At 45.2% G+C, this 15780-nt stretch overlaps 1 protein-coding gene across 1 annotated transcript in view; it reads left to right on the top strand.

Annotated features, from left to right (window-relative positions):
• The window catches only part of PPM1H (protein phosphatase, Mg2+/Mn2+ dependent 1H), a 252010-nt gene that overhangs the window by 189132 nt on the left and 47098 nt on the right, over window positions 1-15780 (top strand). Inside the window, exon 6 of the mRNA XM_090273548.1 lies at window positions 4776-4894. Coding sequence (XP_090129674.1) covers window positions 4776-4894 — 119 coding nt within the window. The remainder of the gene's footprint in view (window positions 1-4775; window positions 4895-15780) is intronic.

Raw genomic sequence — 15780 nt, 5'->3', positions numbered from 1 at the left:
AACACCCAAGCTAAGACCATTTGTGTAAATTTTTGTAAGTATTGCACAAAAAGATATAGTAATGAGCAGAAGTGCACTTTCCTCTGCAAGCCAACATATATGTCCCATTATTTATATATTTTAAAGATTATTTATTTATTTATTTTAGAGGGAGGGGAAGGAAGGGAGAAAGAGAGGGAGAGAAAAATCGATGTGTGTTTGCCTCTTGCGCACCCCGAACTAGGGACCCAGCCTGCAACCCAGGCTTGTGCCCTGACTGGGAATCGAACCGGTGACCCTTTGGTTCGCAGGCTGGTGCTCAATGCACTGAGCCGCACCAGCCAGGGCTGTCGCGTTATATTTTAACATCTCATTTTTCATTCATTAGCCACCTATTTTCTCTACTTGCACTTAGCTCTTGAGTTGTGTTGATTTTTTTTTTTTTTTTCTTTAACACCAGTAACTCCATCAGGTCTGACAAATGCAGCAGTCTTGAGTATGGGAAGTGCTGGAAAGAAGGAGGCCTGCACTTAGGGTATGAATGGTGATTTTAAAAGACAGTAAAAATAGGTCAGAGGCACACACGGAATGTGCCAATTCTGTGGCGGGCCGTGACTGTGACAGAAAATCTATCATGCAGTATGGAAAATGTGCTCTGGCAATTATCAAGACAGGAAGAAAAATAACTAACAGGAGAGAAATCTAAGGGGGTGACATCAGTACTAATGGGGACTGAATATTAGAGTATTTCTTCAAGCTAAGATGCCTTTTTCTCACTTGACATATCTGAAGTTAGGATATTTTACAGTTGATTGCTGCTGTCAGCCAGATGGCAGGCATGACGTGGATGTCATCTCCTGGGCATGTGCAAACATCAAAAGAGCAGCATCAGACTTGTGGGGTGGGAGTCCAGCAGCTTAGAAGAAAAACCCTGCAGTCAAACACGAAGCACTCTTTGAACCTTTTCGGATCCAGCTAGATGTGTGCGGGCAGGGGCCCTGGAGGTGGAGATCAGACTTGATCAGCCACATTCCCGAAGTGCGAGTCAGAAGTAAGCTGGCTCTAGAGAATTGCAAAGCTGCTTTAAGAACTTCACACCCCTGGCTTTGGAGGCTTGTCGTTCTTTTGTGGATTATTTAAGAAATGCTGCATCACCAATGCTCCCACGGAACACAGGCCACGGTTGTGTGAAAAGCAAGCACACAAATGGCTCAGAGCTGACTACAGATGAGAACTGATGGATCCTAAATGTGAAAAAGTTTTGGAAAACCTTAGCCAATATATTTCACTTGTATATTCCTTTTCAAATACACATGATAGCGATAAATAATAAAGGTTTGTCTAAGTCTAAAGGAGCTCTTTCAAAAAGAATCAGATAACAATTTGTATTAGTAAGAAAGCATAGTACATAGTTTAACCGTCAATTTTTTTTTTCCCCTTAGAGGTTAATAAAATCATGGCGCAGCTAGTAAAGGGCATCCAGATTGATTAAATAAAGTAACCTTTTGTTGTTGTGGGAGAAGAAAGTTGTTGAGACCCTGAAAGGCTCTGCGTGTGAGGGGGCTACACATGTCACAGTATTTAAGGCCCCTTTGCACCTGCTCATCCTCAGTGGGAGAGGTGAGGTGGCTGCGGCAGAGAGCAGAGCTGCTGAGGAGTTCCCAGCCACTCCGCAGACAGACACTGGCCTCAGCAGCTCTCCCGCTGCCCAAGCAGATGCTCATGGGTGAGGGCCCCTGGAAAAAGCACATCAAAGGGCCCAGTCATTCTCTGGTTACAAGGCAAAGCTCCTGGAACTCTGCACATACATTCCTCTTAGTCACTGGGGTTGGTGAAGAGATGTAGTTGGGAATGACCTTTGCATCCTAATGTGTTTGTTAATAATATATGTGTCTGTATTTATACACACACATGCTCATTTATATTACCGTCGTCCTTCAGTGTCTGTGAGGGATTGGTTCCAGAACCGCGCGTGCTCGGGTCCCTTATGTAAAATGACATAGAACAATGGGTACAGTCAGCATCCATGGATACAGAGGGCTGATTGTATACAAATACAGCTTACATAGTGGCCTGTGTATATGACACAGTTGACATGAACTCTCACTAGTACACATATTGTTTGATAACCTACTTCTTACAAATATTCCACCTCTTTCTGTGTCATTATATATTCTCTGTAGCATCATTGTAAATGGCAGCATAGAATTCTTTTGTATGGATTTACACTCGTTTATTTAATCACTCATATTATTAAATGATTTCTTCTAGTTGTTTGTTATAAAATAATGTAAGGAACATCTTGGTGGCCAGGCTGTGCAGATCTGCACTGTTGTCAAGCTGGATCTGCATGAGTACCTCTTTGTGACTCAGGCTTGGTGTGGTCTAGGAGCCGCAAGATCACAGACCTTTTGTTACTCCCTTATTGTTTTTTGAAAATGTGTGTATGGGTAGGTTAAAGGGCCAATATAAGGGTTAGGTGGGGGTATGGGCATGATATTAAGCTCAGGCTTTAGAATTACCCAGTCCTGCCTGATAACCTTAGGCTAAGTGTCTTAACCTATCTGGGCCTTGGTTTCCTTGTTTGTAAATTGAGTCTATGGCACTTGCTTTGTAGGATTGTTGGGGTAGTAATATAAGGCATATCAAGTGTCCGATACATAGTAACTCCTAAATCAGCGCTAGTCCAGCTTGGGAGGTAGGGGGTAAGACAAAAACTCTGTGCTGATACAGTCCCAAGATTCTGTGAGGTGATAGCGGGTATAATAGATGCCACTCTTTTTCTTTTTTAAATCCTCACCCAAAGACATGTTCCTGTCGATTGAGAGAGAGAGAGATTGGTTATCTCCCATATGTGCTCCAACCAGGGATCGAACCTGCAACCTAGGCATGTGCCCTGACTGGGAATCAAACTCACAACCTTTTGGTGTATGGGACAATGCTCCAGCTAACTGAGCCATGCAGCCAGGAGGATGCTACTCTTTGACTCTTTATGCCTCTGTTCCTTAATTTTCATGGGTGGACCGAAATAGAGGAGAAATAATAGGTAGACATCCTGTGAGCACAGCTGGCTTCATGGTGTGTGTGACCTATGCAGTTGCACAGGGCCCTGGGCTTGGCTTAATGCTCTACTGTCACTGCATTGAAATTTTTAATTTTGAACAGAGGCTCCATATATTTATTTTGCACTGGGCCCCACAAATTATGTAGCCAGTAAGGTCATTGAGAGGATGAAATGAGAACTCACAAAGCACTTAGCATAGTTTTCAGGATGTAATTGGACTCAATAATTATTAAATGGATATTATTTTCTTTAATGAACAGAAACAACTAAGTGCATTATAGACATCATTTCATTATTATAAAGTAGTATGAGATAAATATATAGTTAATTTCACTGTACTAATTTTTTTAAAAAACTGAAGCCTGAGAAGTTAAATGACCCCCTAAAATCACACAGCTTATAAATTATAAATGCAGAGCTTGGATTAAAACCTAAGTCCATCTCACCCAAAGCCCACACCATTGACCTGCCCCATTAAATATCAGTTCCCTTCTTTCCTTCCCAGGAAACCTCTCTGTAAAGCCCAGGGTTTGAGTGCCCCCGATCCCCATCAGCAGCCAGCCTCATCCCCAGCAGAGGTTCCAGGCTCCTCAGAGAGGATCTAGAATCCCCACAGACCTGGAACCTGTTGGGCTGCAGCAGACAGGGCTCAGGCGTGTCCCCCTGCCACACCCACACGCCTGCTCAGCATCACTGGCTCTGAGTTCCTTTTTCTGGCCAGTCTGACCAGCCTGCTGACAATTCAGCTAGCTTTCTTTTATTGCTGATAGCTTAGCTTCTAAAGACTAATGCCCAACAAATACCCCTTAAACCACTGTGAGAATCAGCAGATCTGCTGGTGTCAGGTCCTGGGAAAGAGACTGGGAGGTGCCTATTTCCAGTGGTCTGAGGACAGGGTCCTTGGTGCTGCAGCAGGGAGCCCTTGCTTTCCTGTAGTGCCAGGCCATGATTTGCTCTGCCCGCTCGTTTGCCTGCCAAAAAGAGAGAGAAGATTCATTTCCCCATGATGCTACTAATGGACATACTGCTTGGTAGGGGGAAAACTCAGGTTTGCTTTCGGGGTGTGGCCTCTGAGCAGGGAGGTAATGTGGGCATTTCATCTTTGGGTAGCTGGATCTGAATTTTGAACGTGACAATGAGACTGTTTGTTGTTTCAAAGCAATTCCCTAAGTGGCTGTTTGCTCAATACTTTTTGTAGTGTGAACAGGGATTTGGGGGAGGGGAAGAAGCCATCTGCTCTGGAAAAGTCTTCCAATTACATGATCAAATTACCACAGAGCAAAATGGAGGGCATCCAACAGAAAGTTCTGTCTGGTGTATCCATCCCCAGCCCGAGCGCTCAGGCCATTGTGTTGACGTGGAGACTCACAGGTTTCAAAGGCAAGGCCATGGTAACTAGGAGTGTGAGCAAGAGGACAGCAGAGAAAGCCAAGGGGAAGAGAGTCAGGAAAGTGAAACCATCTTGGATTTGAATGAAAGAGCTAATCTTGGGAAAAACTCAGTCTTTTTTCCTGAGGACTTTAGCAATACTTGCCTTTGATTACAATTAATTTTTCATATCAAATGAAAGAGTTACATCCCTCAATAAGTTAAGTGGGTGATTTTTGGGTTGCAATTCTGAATGATTTTTTTTTTCTTTTTGAAATATGATCTGTCTCAATTTGCAAAACATCCTTGAATCTTATTTTTTTCTTATAAATCTGTGGGGTTTTTTTTTTCTTTTTGCTATTAGGCATTCATGCAGCCTCACTTGCTGGGAAATGAATTCACACATTTGGAGTTTCCAAGAAGAGTGCAGAGAAAGGAACTTGGAAAGAAGATGCTCTACAGGGACTTTAATATGACAGGCTGGTAAGAACACGCCTCCCTCCGCCTTTCTGCCAGGTGTGTGTGAAGGAAGTGTCGCCGCCATCGTTACAAAGTTTGGAGATCAAGTGGTGCACCAGCAGCACAGGGATGCAGTCAAGGGCAAGGGGTGATGCTGCCTTTGCTCTTTGCCCCGGGGCATGGTTTTCAAGTCACAGGGGCTGGTTTGCCTATCTGCTTCTCTGAGGTTCTCGATGGGGACACACCAGGGCCCACAAAGCTGACATAATTCTTCACCTTATACAGAGCAAGGGTTTGGGGGCTTTCGAAACACATTAAACTTGTTTTTTTAGGTCAGGGGCTTGAAGGGCTTGACCAGTGGTTTATTGGACCAGACTGACTTGGATTTAAACCTAACACTGACCTTTCTAAATGGGCAAAGTTGCATAAACTACTTCAGCCCTGTGAGCTCAGTTTTCCATGGATATAGTGGAAAAATATACTCTTTGAAGGGCTGTTGTAAGGGCTAGAACTAATGAGCTACCCTCATTACTTTATCACTCAAATTGAAATAAGGAGTCTTGACAGGAGGAGTCTTACTCCGAACACACAGCCATCTAAGCACAAGACCATTTCTCTGTGGATCAGTGGCTAATGATGACTGAGAACCTAATCTTTTTCTTCCATCTGAAAAATAAATATGATGATAAACTACCTATAGATACTAGGGTTCGTGTAAGGATTAAATGAGAGAGCAGTGCCGGGCACATGGACGTGTGAGTGAAGATTTGCCCTTAGGCCCTGTGAGCCTCTTGCCAGGCAGGTTAGCCAGAGAGCGAGACAGTGGACTCCTTCTTCATATCTCCAACACAGGCAAAGAAGTAGATTCCATTATTTCTTGTTCATTGACCAAAATAGCTATAACGGATGGTCGCAGCCCACATTCCCATGGTGATGACTTCTAGGCTAGGAATCTTCTACAGTACATGCTGTCTTAAAGGAACAGTTGATCTAGCCAGGGAAGACAAGGGGCTGATCTAAGGCAAATCCTGTTGTACTTCGCCATTCATAAGAGGAGATCCTCACCGGTATCTGCTCTTCTTCTACAAGGCCAATAAACTGTGGCCCAAAAGCCAAATTTTACCCGCCGCCCCTTTCTATAAAAAGAAAATTAATGCAGCCATATTTCTTGGTGTATATTTGATCTTAGGCTAACTTCACACTACATCAGGGCAGCTGAGTAGCAGCAGACAACATATGACCCACAAAGTCTAAAATATTTGCTCCTAGAACGTGAACGTATTATATTAATCAGAAAGAGCCACTATATTTACAGCTCCCAGTTTTGGAGTTTTGCAATACCTGGCTCTTTAATCAGGAGCACTGACCTCTTTTCCCTTAGCTTGTCAAATTAAAAAATGACAGCAGCCAACACAACAATAGCTGTCTGGTGTGAATCAATCAAAATTATACCTATTTTTTGTCAGATCAGCAGAAAATATATTTTTTGGTGTGCCGCAAAACTTCAGTAATTAGTTTATGTGCTCCATGAGATGAAAAAGGTTGAAAATCGCTGCCCTAACCCAACTGGACATTCTTTGCAAATTTGTTTATATTCAGTCAGCAAAATCAGCACTCTCACAGAGAAGTTTAAGGTGAGGTCTACTCTCGTTCAGAAAGCGTGATGCAGTGTGGTCTGGATTTTGCAGAATTTAGAATGGTGAAAGGAAAGGTATCCAGGTCATGAACGATGTGATTGTCAACACGTGAACAAAAATAGCCGATCTGAGAGAGAGCGAGCAAAATGACCACAAAGAAGGGGAGCGTCCGGCAAATCAGACTGATTTGGTTATTGAGAGAACAGAATCTAGGATAAGGGAAGCTAGGCAGAGACATTTAGATTTACTGCGGGAAGCTTTCTTGTGTGTTTCTTAGAAGGAGAATAAATGATGAAAGCAATGTTTTAGGGAAGTGGTTCTAAGAGGAGTTTGAAGCTGACTGACTAGGAGGGAAAGCAATTGCAGGTACCCAGTGAGGGGAAATCGTAGAAATAGATGTGTAAATTCTTGAGGGCCAAATAGAGGGATGGAAGCAGAAAATAGAGGGAAAGGAAATGAACAAGAAAGTAGATTATATAGGCCAAAGGGATAAATATAAGAGGTAAATCATTAATTGTGTCAGTTATCTGTTTAAATGTGTCTCTTCAAGTAGTTGTTCAGTCCCAAGTGGGAGACCTGGGCCTGGTCCTATGCCTGACACGTGGTAGACGGAAGCTGTTGTTGGGTGAAAGAAAGAAGGGGGTGTAATTAACAGAGTTGAGGGGGCAGATGTATATTGTAGATGGTCCCTGGGAAGGGGAGGAATGAGGAGCTTGCATATGACACATGTTGAGCTTGAGGCAGGGCCGTTTGTATGTTCTTTCTATACCAGAAATGCAAATGAGATCTAAGCAGTCAAGACTAACTTGGTAAACAAATGGCAAAAGATTACCTCCGTTTCATCATTTCTTTCAACGTAGTTAAGTTCAGGGACTAGAGTAGATCCAGGTTTATATGCTCTCTCTCTCTTGCACATACACACACACGCACGCACACGCAAACACACTTAAATACCGCACACTCAGAGTGCTAGCATGGTCCTAAGTAAATAAGCAGTCCGTAAGCGGGCTGGAACTCCACGCTGAATCTGAGGAGCCAAGACTGAGAGTGGCTTTCTCAGACACTATTTGCTGATTAGTTTCAGTGTGGCCCCCTACGTGGCCTTGGCTCCCAGCTTGGGCTGTGAGCAGAGATTTATGTACACCTTTGCGTTATTTCCTACCCATTTTTATTTTTGATTTGAAAATAGTAAAGTAAAGGAGAGCTCTTTACATCTTTGTTGGAAGAAGTCGGGAAATTTAAAACCAATTTAGAGCACTGCTTATATAGTCTCCTTCCCCCAACTTTAGTGAATTCCTTTGAAAACTGTTTAACCTATAGAAGAAAACCTCAGATCTAGCCGTTATTTTTCAGGACTTCAAAAACACGGGACCTCAGTTGGCTGCCTTTCTGAGCTGGCAGTTTTATGAATGAGGAGATGAGGACTGGCAGCTCTTTTCCCATGGAAGCCTTAAATTAGAGTTGACCCTTGAACAGCATGGGTTTGAAGTGCACAGATCCACTTATATGCAGATTGTTGTCAGTGAGTATACAGTCAGCCCTCTCTCTCCTGGGGTTCCTCAGCCACGAATTCAAGTAGCTGCATATTAAAAACAGTTTTGCAGTTGGGAGTCCACAGATGTGGAGGGCCGGCTTGTACGATACGTTCTCCACCCTTTATATAAGGGACATGAGCACCACAGGTTTTGGCTTCTGTGGGGGTCCTGGAACCAGTCCCCTATGGACACCAAGGGACAATTGTAGTGAAATTTCTAGGGAACCAACAGTTATACGTGGATTTTCAACTGTGCAGAGGTTGGCACCCTAAACCCTATGTTGTCCAAGAGTCAGCTGGTGAATATGTAGAACGTATCAGGCTCAAGGACACAAAGAAGCCCTTGCCTAGTCCCTCTATGTTTCTTGGCTTCAGAATTTGGCTTGGTGCCTGAACTTGGTTTCTCTGAAATCTTTCTAGCAAATAAAGGTTTCACCTGTTGCAAAACTGTTTAATCCTTATAGTAAATAACCCAGTTGTGGAAATTTTCATCTCCCCTCTTATCCCCCACAAATCATGATCGTAATGGGGGTCCTTGACAGTTATTGGGAAAGCTAAGGGACAGGCACTGTGATGAGAACTTTATTTGATTTCTCATATTTAGCAATCCTATGAGCCAGGTACCTTTTACAGATGAGGAAGCTGAGGCACAGAGGCTACATTGCTCACGGTTACACACCAGTAAGAGGAGAAGCTGGGACGTGAACCTAGACATCATCACTTCAGGGTGTACATTGCTTACTGCTGTGCTGAACTCCCAGATGCTAAATGGCTCCTCCTCCTTGTGCCCATTTTTCAGTTGACCAAATGAGGCTCAGAGGGATTAGGCAACTTTCTCATTTCTCATCAATGCAGAAGTATCAGAATAAGGACTAGATCCCAGGATTCTGACTCTAGTTCAGGTCTCTTTCTGATACAGTGCACCAGTCAACTTCTCTTCAAGGTAAGATCAGACATCATTATTCTGTTTCGAGCTGTGACATAAATTTTAATGGACCTCTCTCCACAAGGATAAGTGTCTCCTTGAGTCCGTTAGGGTTCAAGAGGGTGAATGGAAGCATTTCAGGAACAGTAAATTATATACGTAGGAGAACTTCTCTACTTCTCACTCTGACCTGGCAGACCATTGGCCAAATGGAAACATGATGCTTCACACTCATCATCAAGAGCCTGTGTATGCTTTTGGGGTATGATGGTGGGGAATATCCCCCCCAAATGAGATCTGCGATGCTTAGGAGAATTGCCTGCTCTCATTAGAGGAGCATCCCGCCAGCGTTCTGTGATGTGTCTGCAGTGGGGAGGAAGTGCGAGAGAGGACGTGAGCGCTGGGAAGCCTTGTCTCCTAATTAAGGATGAGTCTGTTGTCTCCTGGTGGGGATTCTTTCTCTCCCACCCTCGCGCTTTCTCAGAGACTGCAGAGCAGCTTGGCAGGCCCAGATTGTATGGAGGACAAAAGGTTATTGTCACCAGGCCCTTCGTAACGAAATCAGTCTCTTCCCTGGCTCCCCCACCTCCCTTTCCGCCTCTCCTCAGATAGTTTGCCCAGTGGTTTGATTTACAAAGGCGTTTTCTTCACAGAACCCCCAGCACTGCGTTGTTCCTTGAAGTGGGCCAGCTCTCACCTGTGCCTGGTGTCATGGGTCCTGGTGCCAGAATCCCGGCCTTGAACCCAGTGCACGCCGGTGCCCCTCCTCCCCAGCCAGCCCTTTGTGCCGAGCCACTGTTGCGTGATGCACACTAGCTGGCATTGTGAGCCCTGCGTCCTGACCCGCAGCCCTCTGAGCCTTCTCAGGCCCTAATTTGCTGGCAAGCCTCTCTGTGATGGAGTTGAAACAACAGTTTCTCACAGCTGGCTTTGTGGCACCAGGTCCCTGCTCCTGTGCCTGCTGCTGATTTTGCTCTCATGTAAGATCAGTGTTCGTTGTGCTCTTTGTCCAGCCACATGAAGTGACGAGCAAGCCGGGGGCCCAAGAGGACATTCGCGTGGGAGGGGCTATAGCTTCTTCACCCCTGGCGTTGGGCCAGAGGCTGCGGCAGCTGTTCCAGGGCTGATGGGATTTGTAGAGAGAGCGAGGGCCAAAGAGGAAGAGAAGTCCGTCGTGTGAATGCGAGATTGCTTCCAGATGGCTCTGGTTAGGCGTAAAGTACACCAGAATTCTTTCTTTAAGCAAAGCCTTTCTAACATTTATGATGGTCTTATTTCAGGGGACAGGCAGGATGTAACTTGAGATGGCATGGCTTCTGACCAGCTTACAGCTTTGGGAGCGAGGCTCCTTGGCACTAGCTCTTGCTCTCCCAGGGTTCTGGGGCCACGGGCAAAGCCTGGGCCTCGGTCTCCCATTTATTTGTAAAATGCTTCCTTGGCCCTGACTGTTAACCTCCATGTCTGGTCGGGGGTGGGCTTTGCCCTGCTTTTCAGAGCTTCTGGAAAGGACAGCTTCTATTAGAAAGATTCCAGAGATGGTGACCTTTCATTTTTATCTTTTGCAGCCCTAACTCCTTGTGATTCTAACTTGATGACACAGCACGGTAATTTTCCCTCCTGCATTTCCCTTAAAACTATGAGCAAATCAGGATTTTCCACTGGGAATGGAATAGGGTCAACTGCCATTCTTTTCCTGTTAGCATTCACTCCTTTTATTAAGGCAAAGGAACTGTTTTCTGTGTGCTCTCTAGCACAGCAACCACGAGCCACATGTGGCCTTCTAAGTGTAAAGTTAAGTAAAATTAAAATCCATTTCCCAAGTTGCACTGACCCTATCTCAGTTGCTCAGCAGACACATGTGGCTCGTGGCCACTGAATTGGACAGGACACGTATACAGCATTTCCTTCATCACCAAAAGTTCTCCTGGGTGGAAGACGCCGCAACCTGGGTTATATAAGGCCGTGGGTCTCGTTGGGGTGGAGGGTGATGCAAGGAGCCATCTGTAACTAAACATCCCAATAGCAAAAAAATGTTACAAGATAGCGGAGTACAACCAAGGAGAACAGAATGGTGTGGCCACTTTCAATGGCTTCTGGCCCCTCTACCACAAGACTGAGTCACCTGAGGGATGGAGCAAACACTTTTCAGATGTTCGGGGGCATTGGTCATTGTGTTCAGGGATGGCTGCTCTCCAGCGGTCACTCACTGGTCAGCACGAAGGAAGACCCCACTTCCCTGGCCCTGGCCCCCTCCCCACCGCCTCCCCACTGCCTCCAAAACTGGTGCCATGTTGGCATGTCTCTTCCTCTTGCTCTCCCTGTTACTTCTTAGAGAGTATTTCAGTCCCTGAGGGTTGGATTAAAAAGCAGCTTCCCGCCAACCCTTTCCATTCTGTGTGGGGTGACCTTTCTCGTGGATCGGCAGCCTGCAGCCCCGCTCGGGGTGAGAGCCACAGCCCTGCAGCACTGGGCTGCTTACCAACAATCCAGACATTCTTCCGAGGAGAACCTAACTGGAGGCAGTGCCCCAGCGCGGTCTGGAGCTGCTGGGTTCAGCTTTATAAAGTACTGTAGACCCAGCTTCTGCCTTATTCTTTATTGCTCTTTTCAGCGCCCTCTGACAGCACAACCAGGCAGGCTGACAGGGACGTGGATAAGCAGATTGAGAAACACCACAGAGCGCTTTATGAAGCCAGCTCCAGAGCTGCACCGCATTTAATATAAATTGATTTATTGAATCAAGCACAGAAGCCCTGTTACAGAAACCCCGGGCTCTATCCTCCAGAGGGCCACCTAATAAAGCAGCCCCAACTGACACTCCTCATTAGCTTTTCCACTGATCCCCAGGCAGGGTTTAAAGGGATAGTGTCCCTCTTTTGAGCCTGAATTTATATGTTGGCCATGCCTGTGGGTCTAATTAGCTCAGCATTATTAGTCTTACTGGGAAAGCCTGCATTTTCTAACAGCTTGACTCTTGAGTTTTAAAGAGTAATTGGAAAATTCAAACCCTGTCCTTTTCCCTGTTTTTGTTTTTAATCACTTCTAACCCAGTCTTTGCAAACATACCTGCAGATGTCTCTGACTAGCAGTGTTGGGCACGGAAGGGTTCCTCGGTCCTGCCGTGGTGTGAACCCTGACCTTCCTGCCGTGCCACAGCTCTCATGCAGAGGCTTTTCAGATGCACCAGAGAGATATCACATTTTAATTTCATAATTACTTCACAAGAACGTGGGCCTTTCCCTCGTTAAACCTGGTATTAATTTCCTCCCAGCCACTTATATTTTCATAACTTAATGATTATGAGCCACCTTGGCAGCAATTTGATTACTAAAAGCAATCTGGAAGTCTTTGTAGAGAAAGGAGGGGCTTGGATATCATTTCAGACTCTTTTAACCCCAAACCTCAACAGATAGGCCAGGATGGGGTTTGGCTGGGATGGAGGTCAGGCACCCGAAAAGTCTCCATGTTCCAAGTTCCTGGAGCTGAAGTCAGAGCTGCTCCGCCTCCTGTGGGGAGGGGCCTTTTCCGGGCTCCCGGGGCCCAGATGATGAACAGTTATTTGCAATTTGCATGTTCTGCATCTTTTCAAGATCCGCAGGCCTAGCTGCAGGAGCAGCAGGGGAGAAAGCGGCCCTGCTGTGTGCAGCACATCTCCTGACCGTGACGGATGGCTCTCGTCCCCCCATCCCTCCTCCCTGCCACACTGCCCACGAGTCCAGCGGAAGCTCTGAGGTCTTTACACATGGCTGCAAACAAGGCAGACAGGCATCGTCAGGCCACAGCGGGGAGAAGGGAGAGGAGCCCAACCAGCGTGCTCCCTGTGGATGGCCCACTCACCTCTCTGTGCTTTAATAACTGTAAATGTATCATTCCGAAAGTGGCCAAACTACCTCTGAGCCTTTCTTTTGCCCTTGGACCCTTTGAACAGTCACAGCATTTTTTTTTACCCGTTCATATGCCCCTAAGCAGAGCATACACATCACTCTTCTCCGGAGACCATTGTGTGGGGTTGGTTGCACAGTCCGTGTGTGGTGGTGACTTAGCTCCAAGTGGTCCCAAGAAGTTTCAGGATGTCAAGTGCTTGCAAAAGTCCATGTTAAAATAGCCAGTGTCCTTTTAGTTAAGGAACCCAGGGGGCACCTGTTTTATATTGGGCAATCCTTTTGTATATCTGCTGCACATTGTACAGTGGGTAGTAGTTAAGAACAGGGACATGGAGCCAGGCTGCCAACTGGGTCAGTCCTGAGGTATGTCTGGGAAAAATTATGTCATTTCTCTCTGCCTCACATTTCCCCCTTGTAGAATGGGGCCTGTGTTCAGAAGGGGCCATGGACTGGACTAGCAGTGGAGATAAAGCCCATAGGTGCCAACAGTGGGTCAGAGTCCCATTGAGCCTTTCATTTTTCCTGTGGCTGCTCGTACACATCACCTGGAGAGTCTAGGCACAGTAACACACAGAATAGGTCAGGAGACCATGCTCCCAGGGCACCTGACTTGCTGGTTTCTCCATCCTGTTCATCCTGAGAAAATGATACTCTCTCCTCAATTTTGCTTAATCTTTCCCAGTGGCCTTGGATCACCCTGTGAAAACTGGGTAGCTAAGTTTAAAGATTTAAGAGTCTAAATATATTAATAACCAAGCAATTTGAAAGCCAAACATCAGGTTAAACCTAATTCTACAGTGACCTTGTATACCTGCCATATTGTCAAGAGAGGAAAAAGCCTGAGAAGGTGGTTTATTTGAACTTCTGTGTGACTTATCAGTGTAAAAATTTGGGGTAGGAGGGTGAAGGAGACTTTAAAATTTTTTCTATGATTTACTCTGAGGATGGGGGTTAGTAATGAAGCATTCCTGTTGCACAGCATGCCATGTTACTGCATTTACACAGATTCATAGCTCTGCAAGGATGGGCAGAGGACCATCGTTAAGAGCCTAGTGCATTTTGGGGAGGACCTGGAAATGAGCTTGACCTCTAGTTTTCCTAGTTGTGTGACCTCTGTTTTCTTATTTGTATAGTAGGGGTTAATGTTAATATCTGTTTTACAAGGTTGTTATAAGAAGTAAATAATTTTTAAAAATATAAGTTCTCAGAACAGTGCCTAGAACAAAGTGAGTATTCAATAAAGGTTGGATATATTAGCGCTTTGTAAATGTCAGGGGTGAGGTGACAGCAGAGAATCTGACCATTGCTGTCCTTGTAGGCCACCGTCTAAAACAGTAGGGCCGCCTCGGTGCAGAAGCCGTAAACTTCTCCCGTCAGCAAAAACAGGCAGCCATCGCCAGGCCTGTGCTTCTTACCCTGGGCTTCAGTAATGTGGGCATTAGCAGAAGATTCCAGAAGAGTATGGGAATCCAGTGGGTAAACCTCAATTTTATAGATGGAGGAGGGGGAAAGTGTTTTTTGTGTTGGAATAAATGTTGATTATGTGTGTGCTTAAGCTACATTGTCATGCCTTTCTAAGATAAAACGGAAGAGGTGAAAAAGCGTGGATGCTGACTTTGAGATACTTGAGCCCTGCCCCCTGTGGTTTCACCAGTTCAAGGGCACTTGGGTGGAAATTTTTGAACCAAGCTAGCATAGGTTAGAGTCCCTGTGTGCACTAGAGAGGTTTCTCCCAGGAGATACTGCAGCACTTGGTGCTCCAGGATACCAATATTGATCATTATTGCCGAGCGAGAGAAGCTTTGGGAAGCAGGGCTGCAGGAGCTGGCCTCTGCAGTACAATCCTGTCTGTGAACAGTCTCTTTGCTTGTCTCTCCTCCCATTCGTGGTTATAGGGTCAGTTTTGTTATCTTCTGATTTGTATATGTTGACTTGGTCTCCTACAATGTAGAGGGCACCGTGAATGAAATTCATGTTTGTTTCAGAATGAATGGTCCCTGGGAGAGCAGAAGTAATTCCAAATTTGTGTGCTCATAAAGTAAGGACCTCTGATTCATACCTGTGGGAGCTCTAAATGTTATTGATTAAAATAAGCAGCTTTTCTGGCCATGTGCTAGTGCACACCAAGTGGATACTGAATCAGAAATCATTTCCAAATCTAATTTCCCTAAAAGTCATTCAGAATATTTTATCCTAAAATATTATTGGTTCTATTTTACATGCATACCTGCTTGATTATATTTTCAAAGGACTGATTCAATGCTTTTTTTTTTTTTCATGTGAATCTTTTCCCACTGCTAACCTTGGGCCCATGAGTCAAGAGGTGACCTTTATTTATGTTATATATTCCTACCACCTGTGCTAGCACCTGGCACATAGTAGGTGCTCAGTAAATATTTGCAGATGAATCCAGTAGAACCCATTGGTCTCATCTGGTCAAAGCCTGAGCTCCTGGTTTGGAGCTACATACTAGGAGCAGGTTCTATTCCTCTACCCAAATTTTCAAGTGTGGATAGAGACCCATTAATGGGTTGTGAAGTCAATTTAGTTCATGGAGGTGGGCAGTTTAAACAAATTAAGTAGCATAAGGAGGGGGGAAAAAATCAAAGTGCATACCACATAGTAAGGGTGAATAATGTTTTTTTTTTTGCAGTGTGTTTGTGTGTACACTGGGTTACCAAGATTGATACATTTCTTCCTGTGGGTCACAAAGTGTGAACTCTACTCTAGCCCAGTCTAGGGTCCCAGGGAACGTGGACCAGTGAATGGAAAGCCAGCTCTGTTGCCTCTTGCTATCATTCATAGGTCTGTAATAGGAAGAGGAGTCTCTAGGCCAAAAGAAAAGAAGGGTTATAGCTCCCAGAACTCCAGGCAGGATGACAGGAAGAAGGGGACAGGTAGGCCTATTCCTAGGTCTTGTGGGTTGGCCG

This window comes from Furipterus horrens, unplaced genomic scaffold (genome assembly GCF_987537825.1).
Source record: "Furipterus horrens unplaced genomic scaffold, mFurHor1.1.pri manual_scaffold_4, whole genome shotgun sequence".
Taxonomy (NCBI): domain Eukaryota; kingdom Metazoa; phylum Chordata; class Mammalia; order Chiroptera; family Furipteridae; genus Furipterus; species Furipterus horrens.
This window is presented reverse-complemented; position numbering and strand designations above follow the sequence as displayed.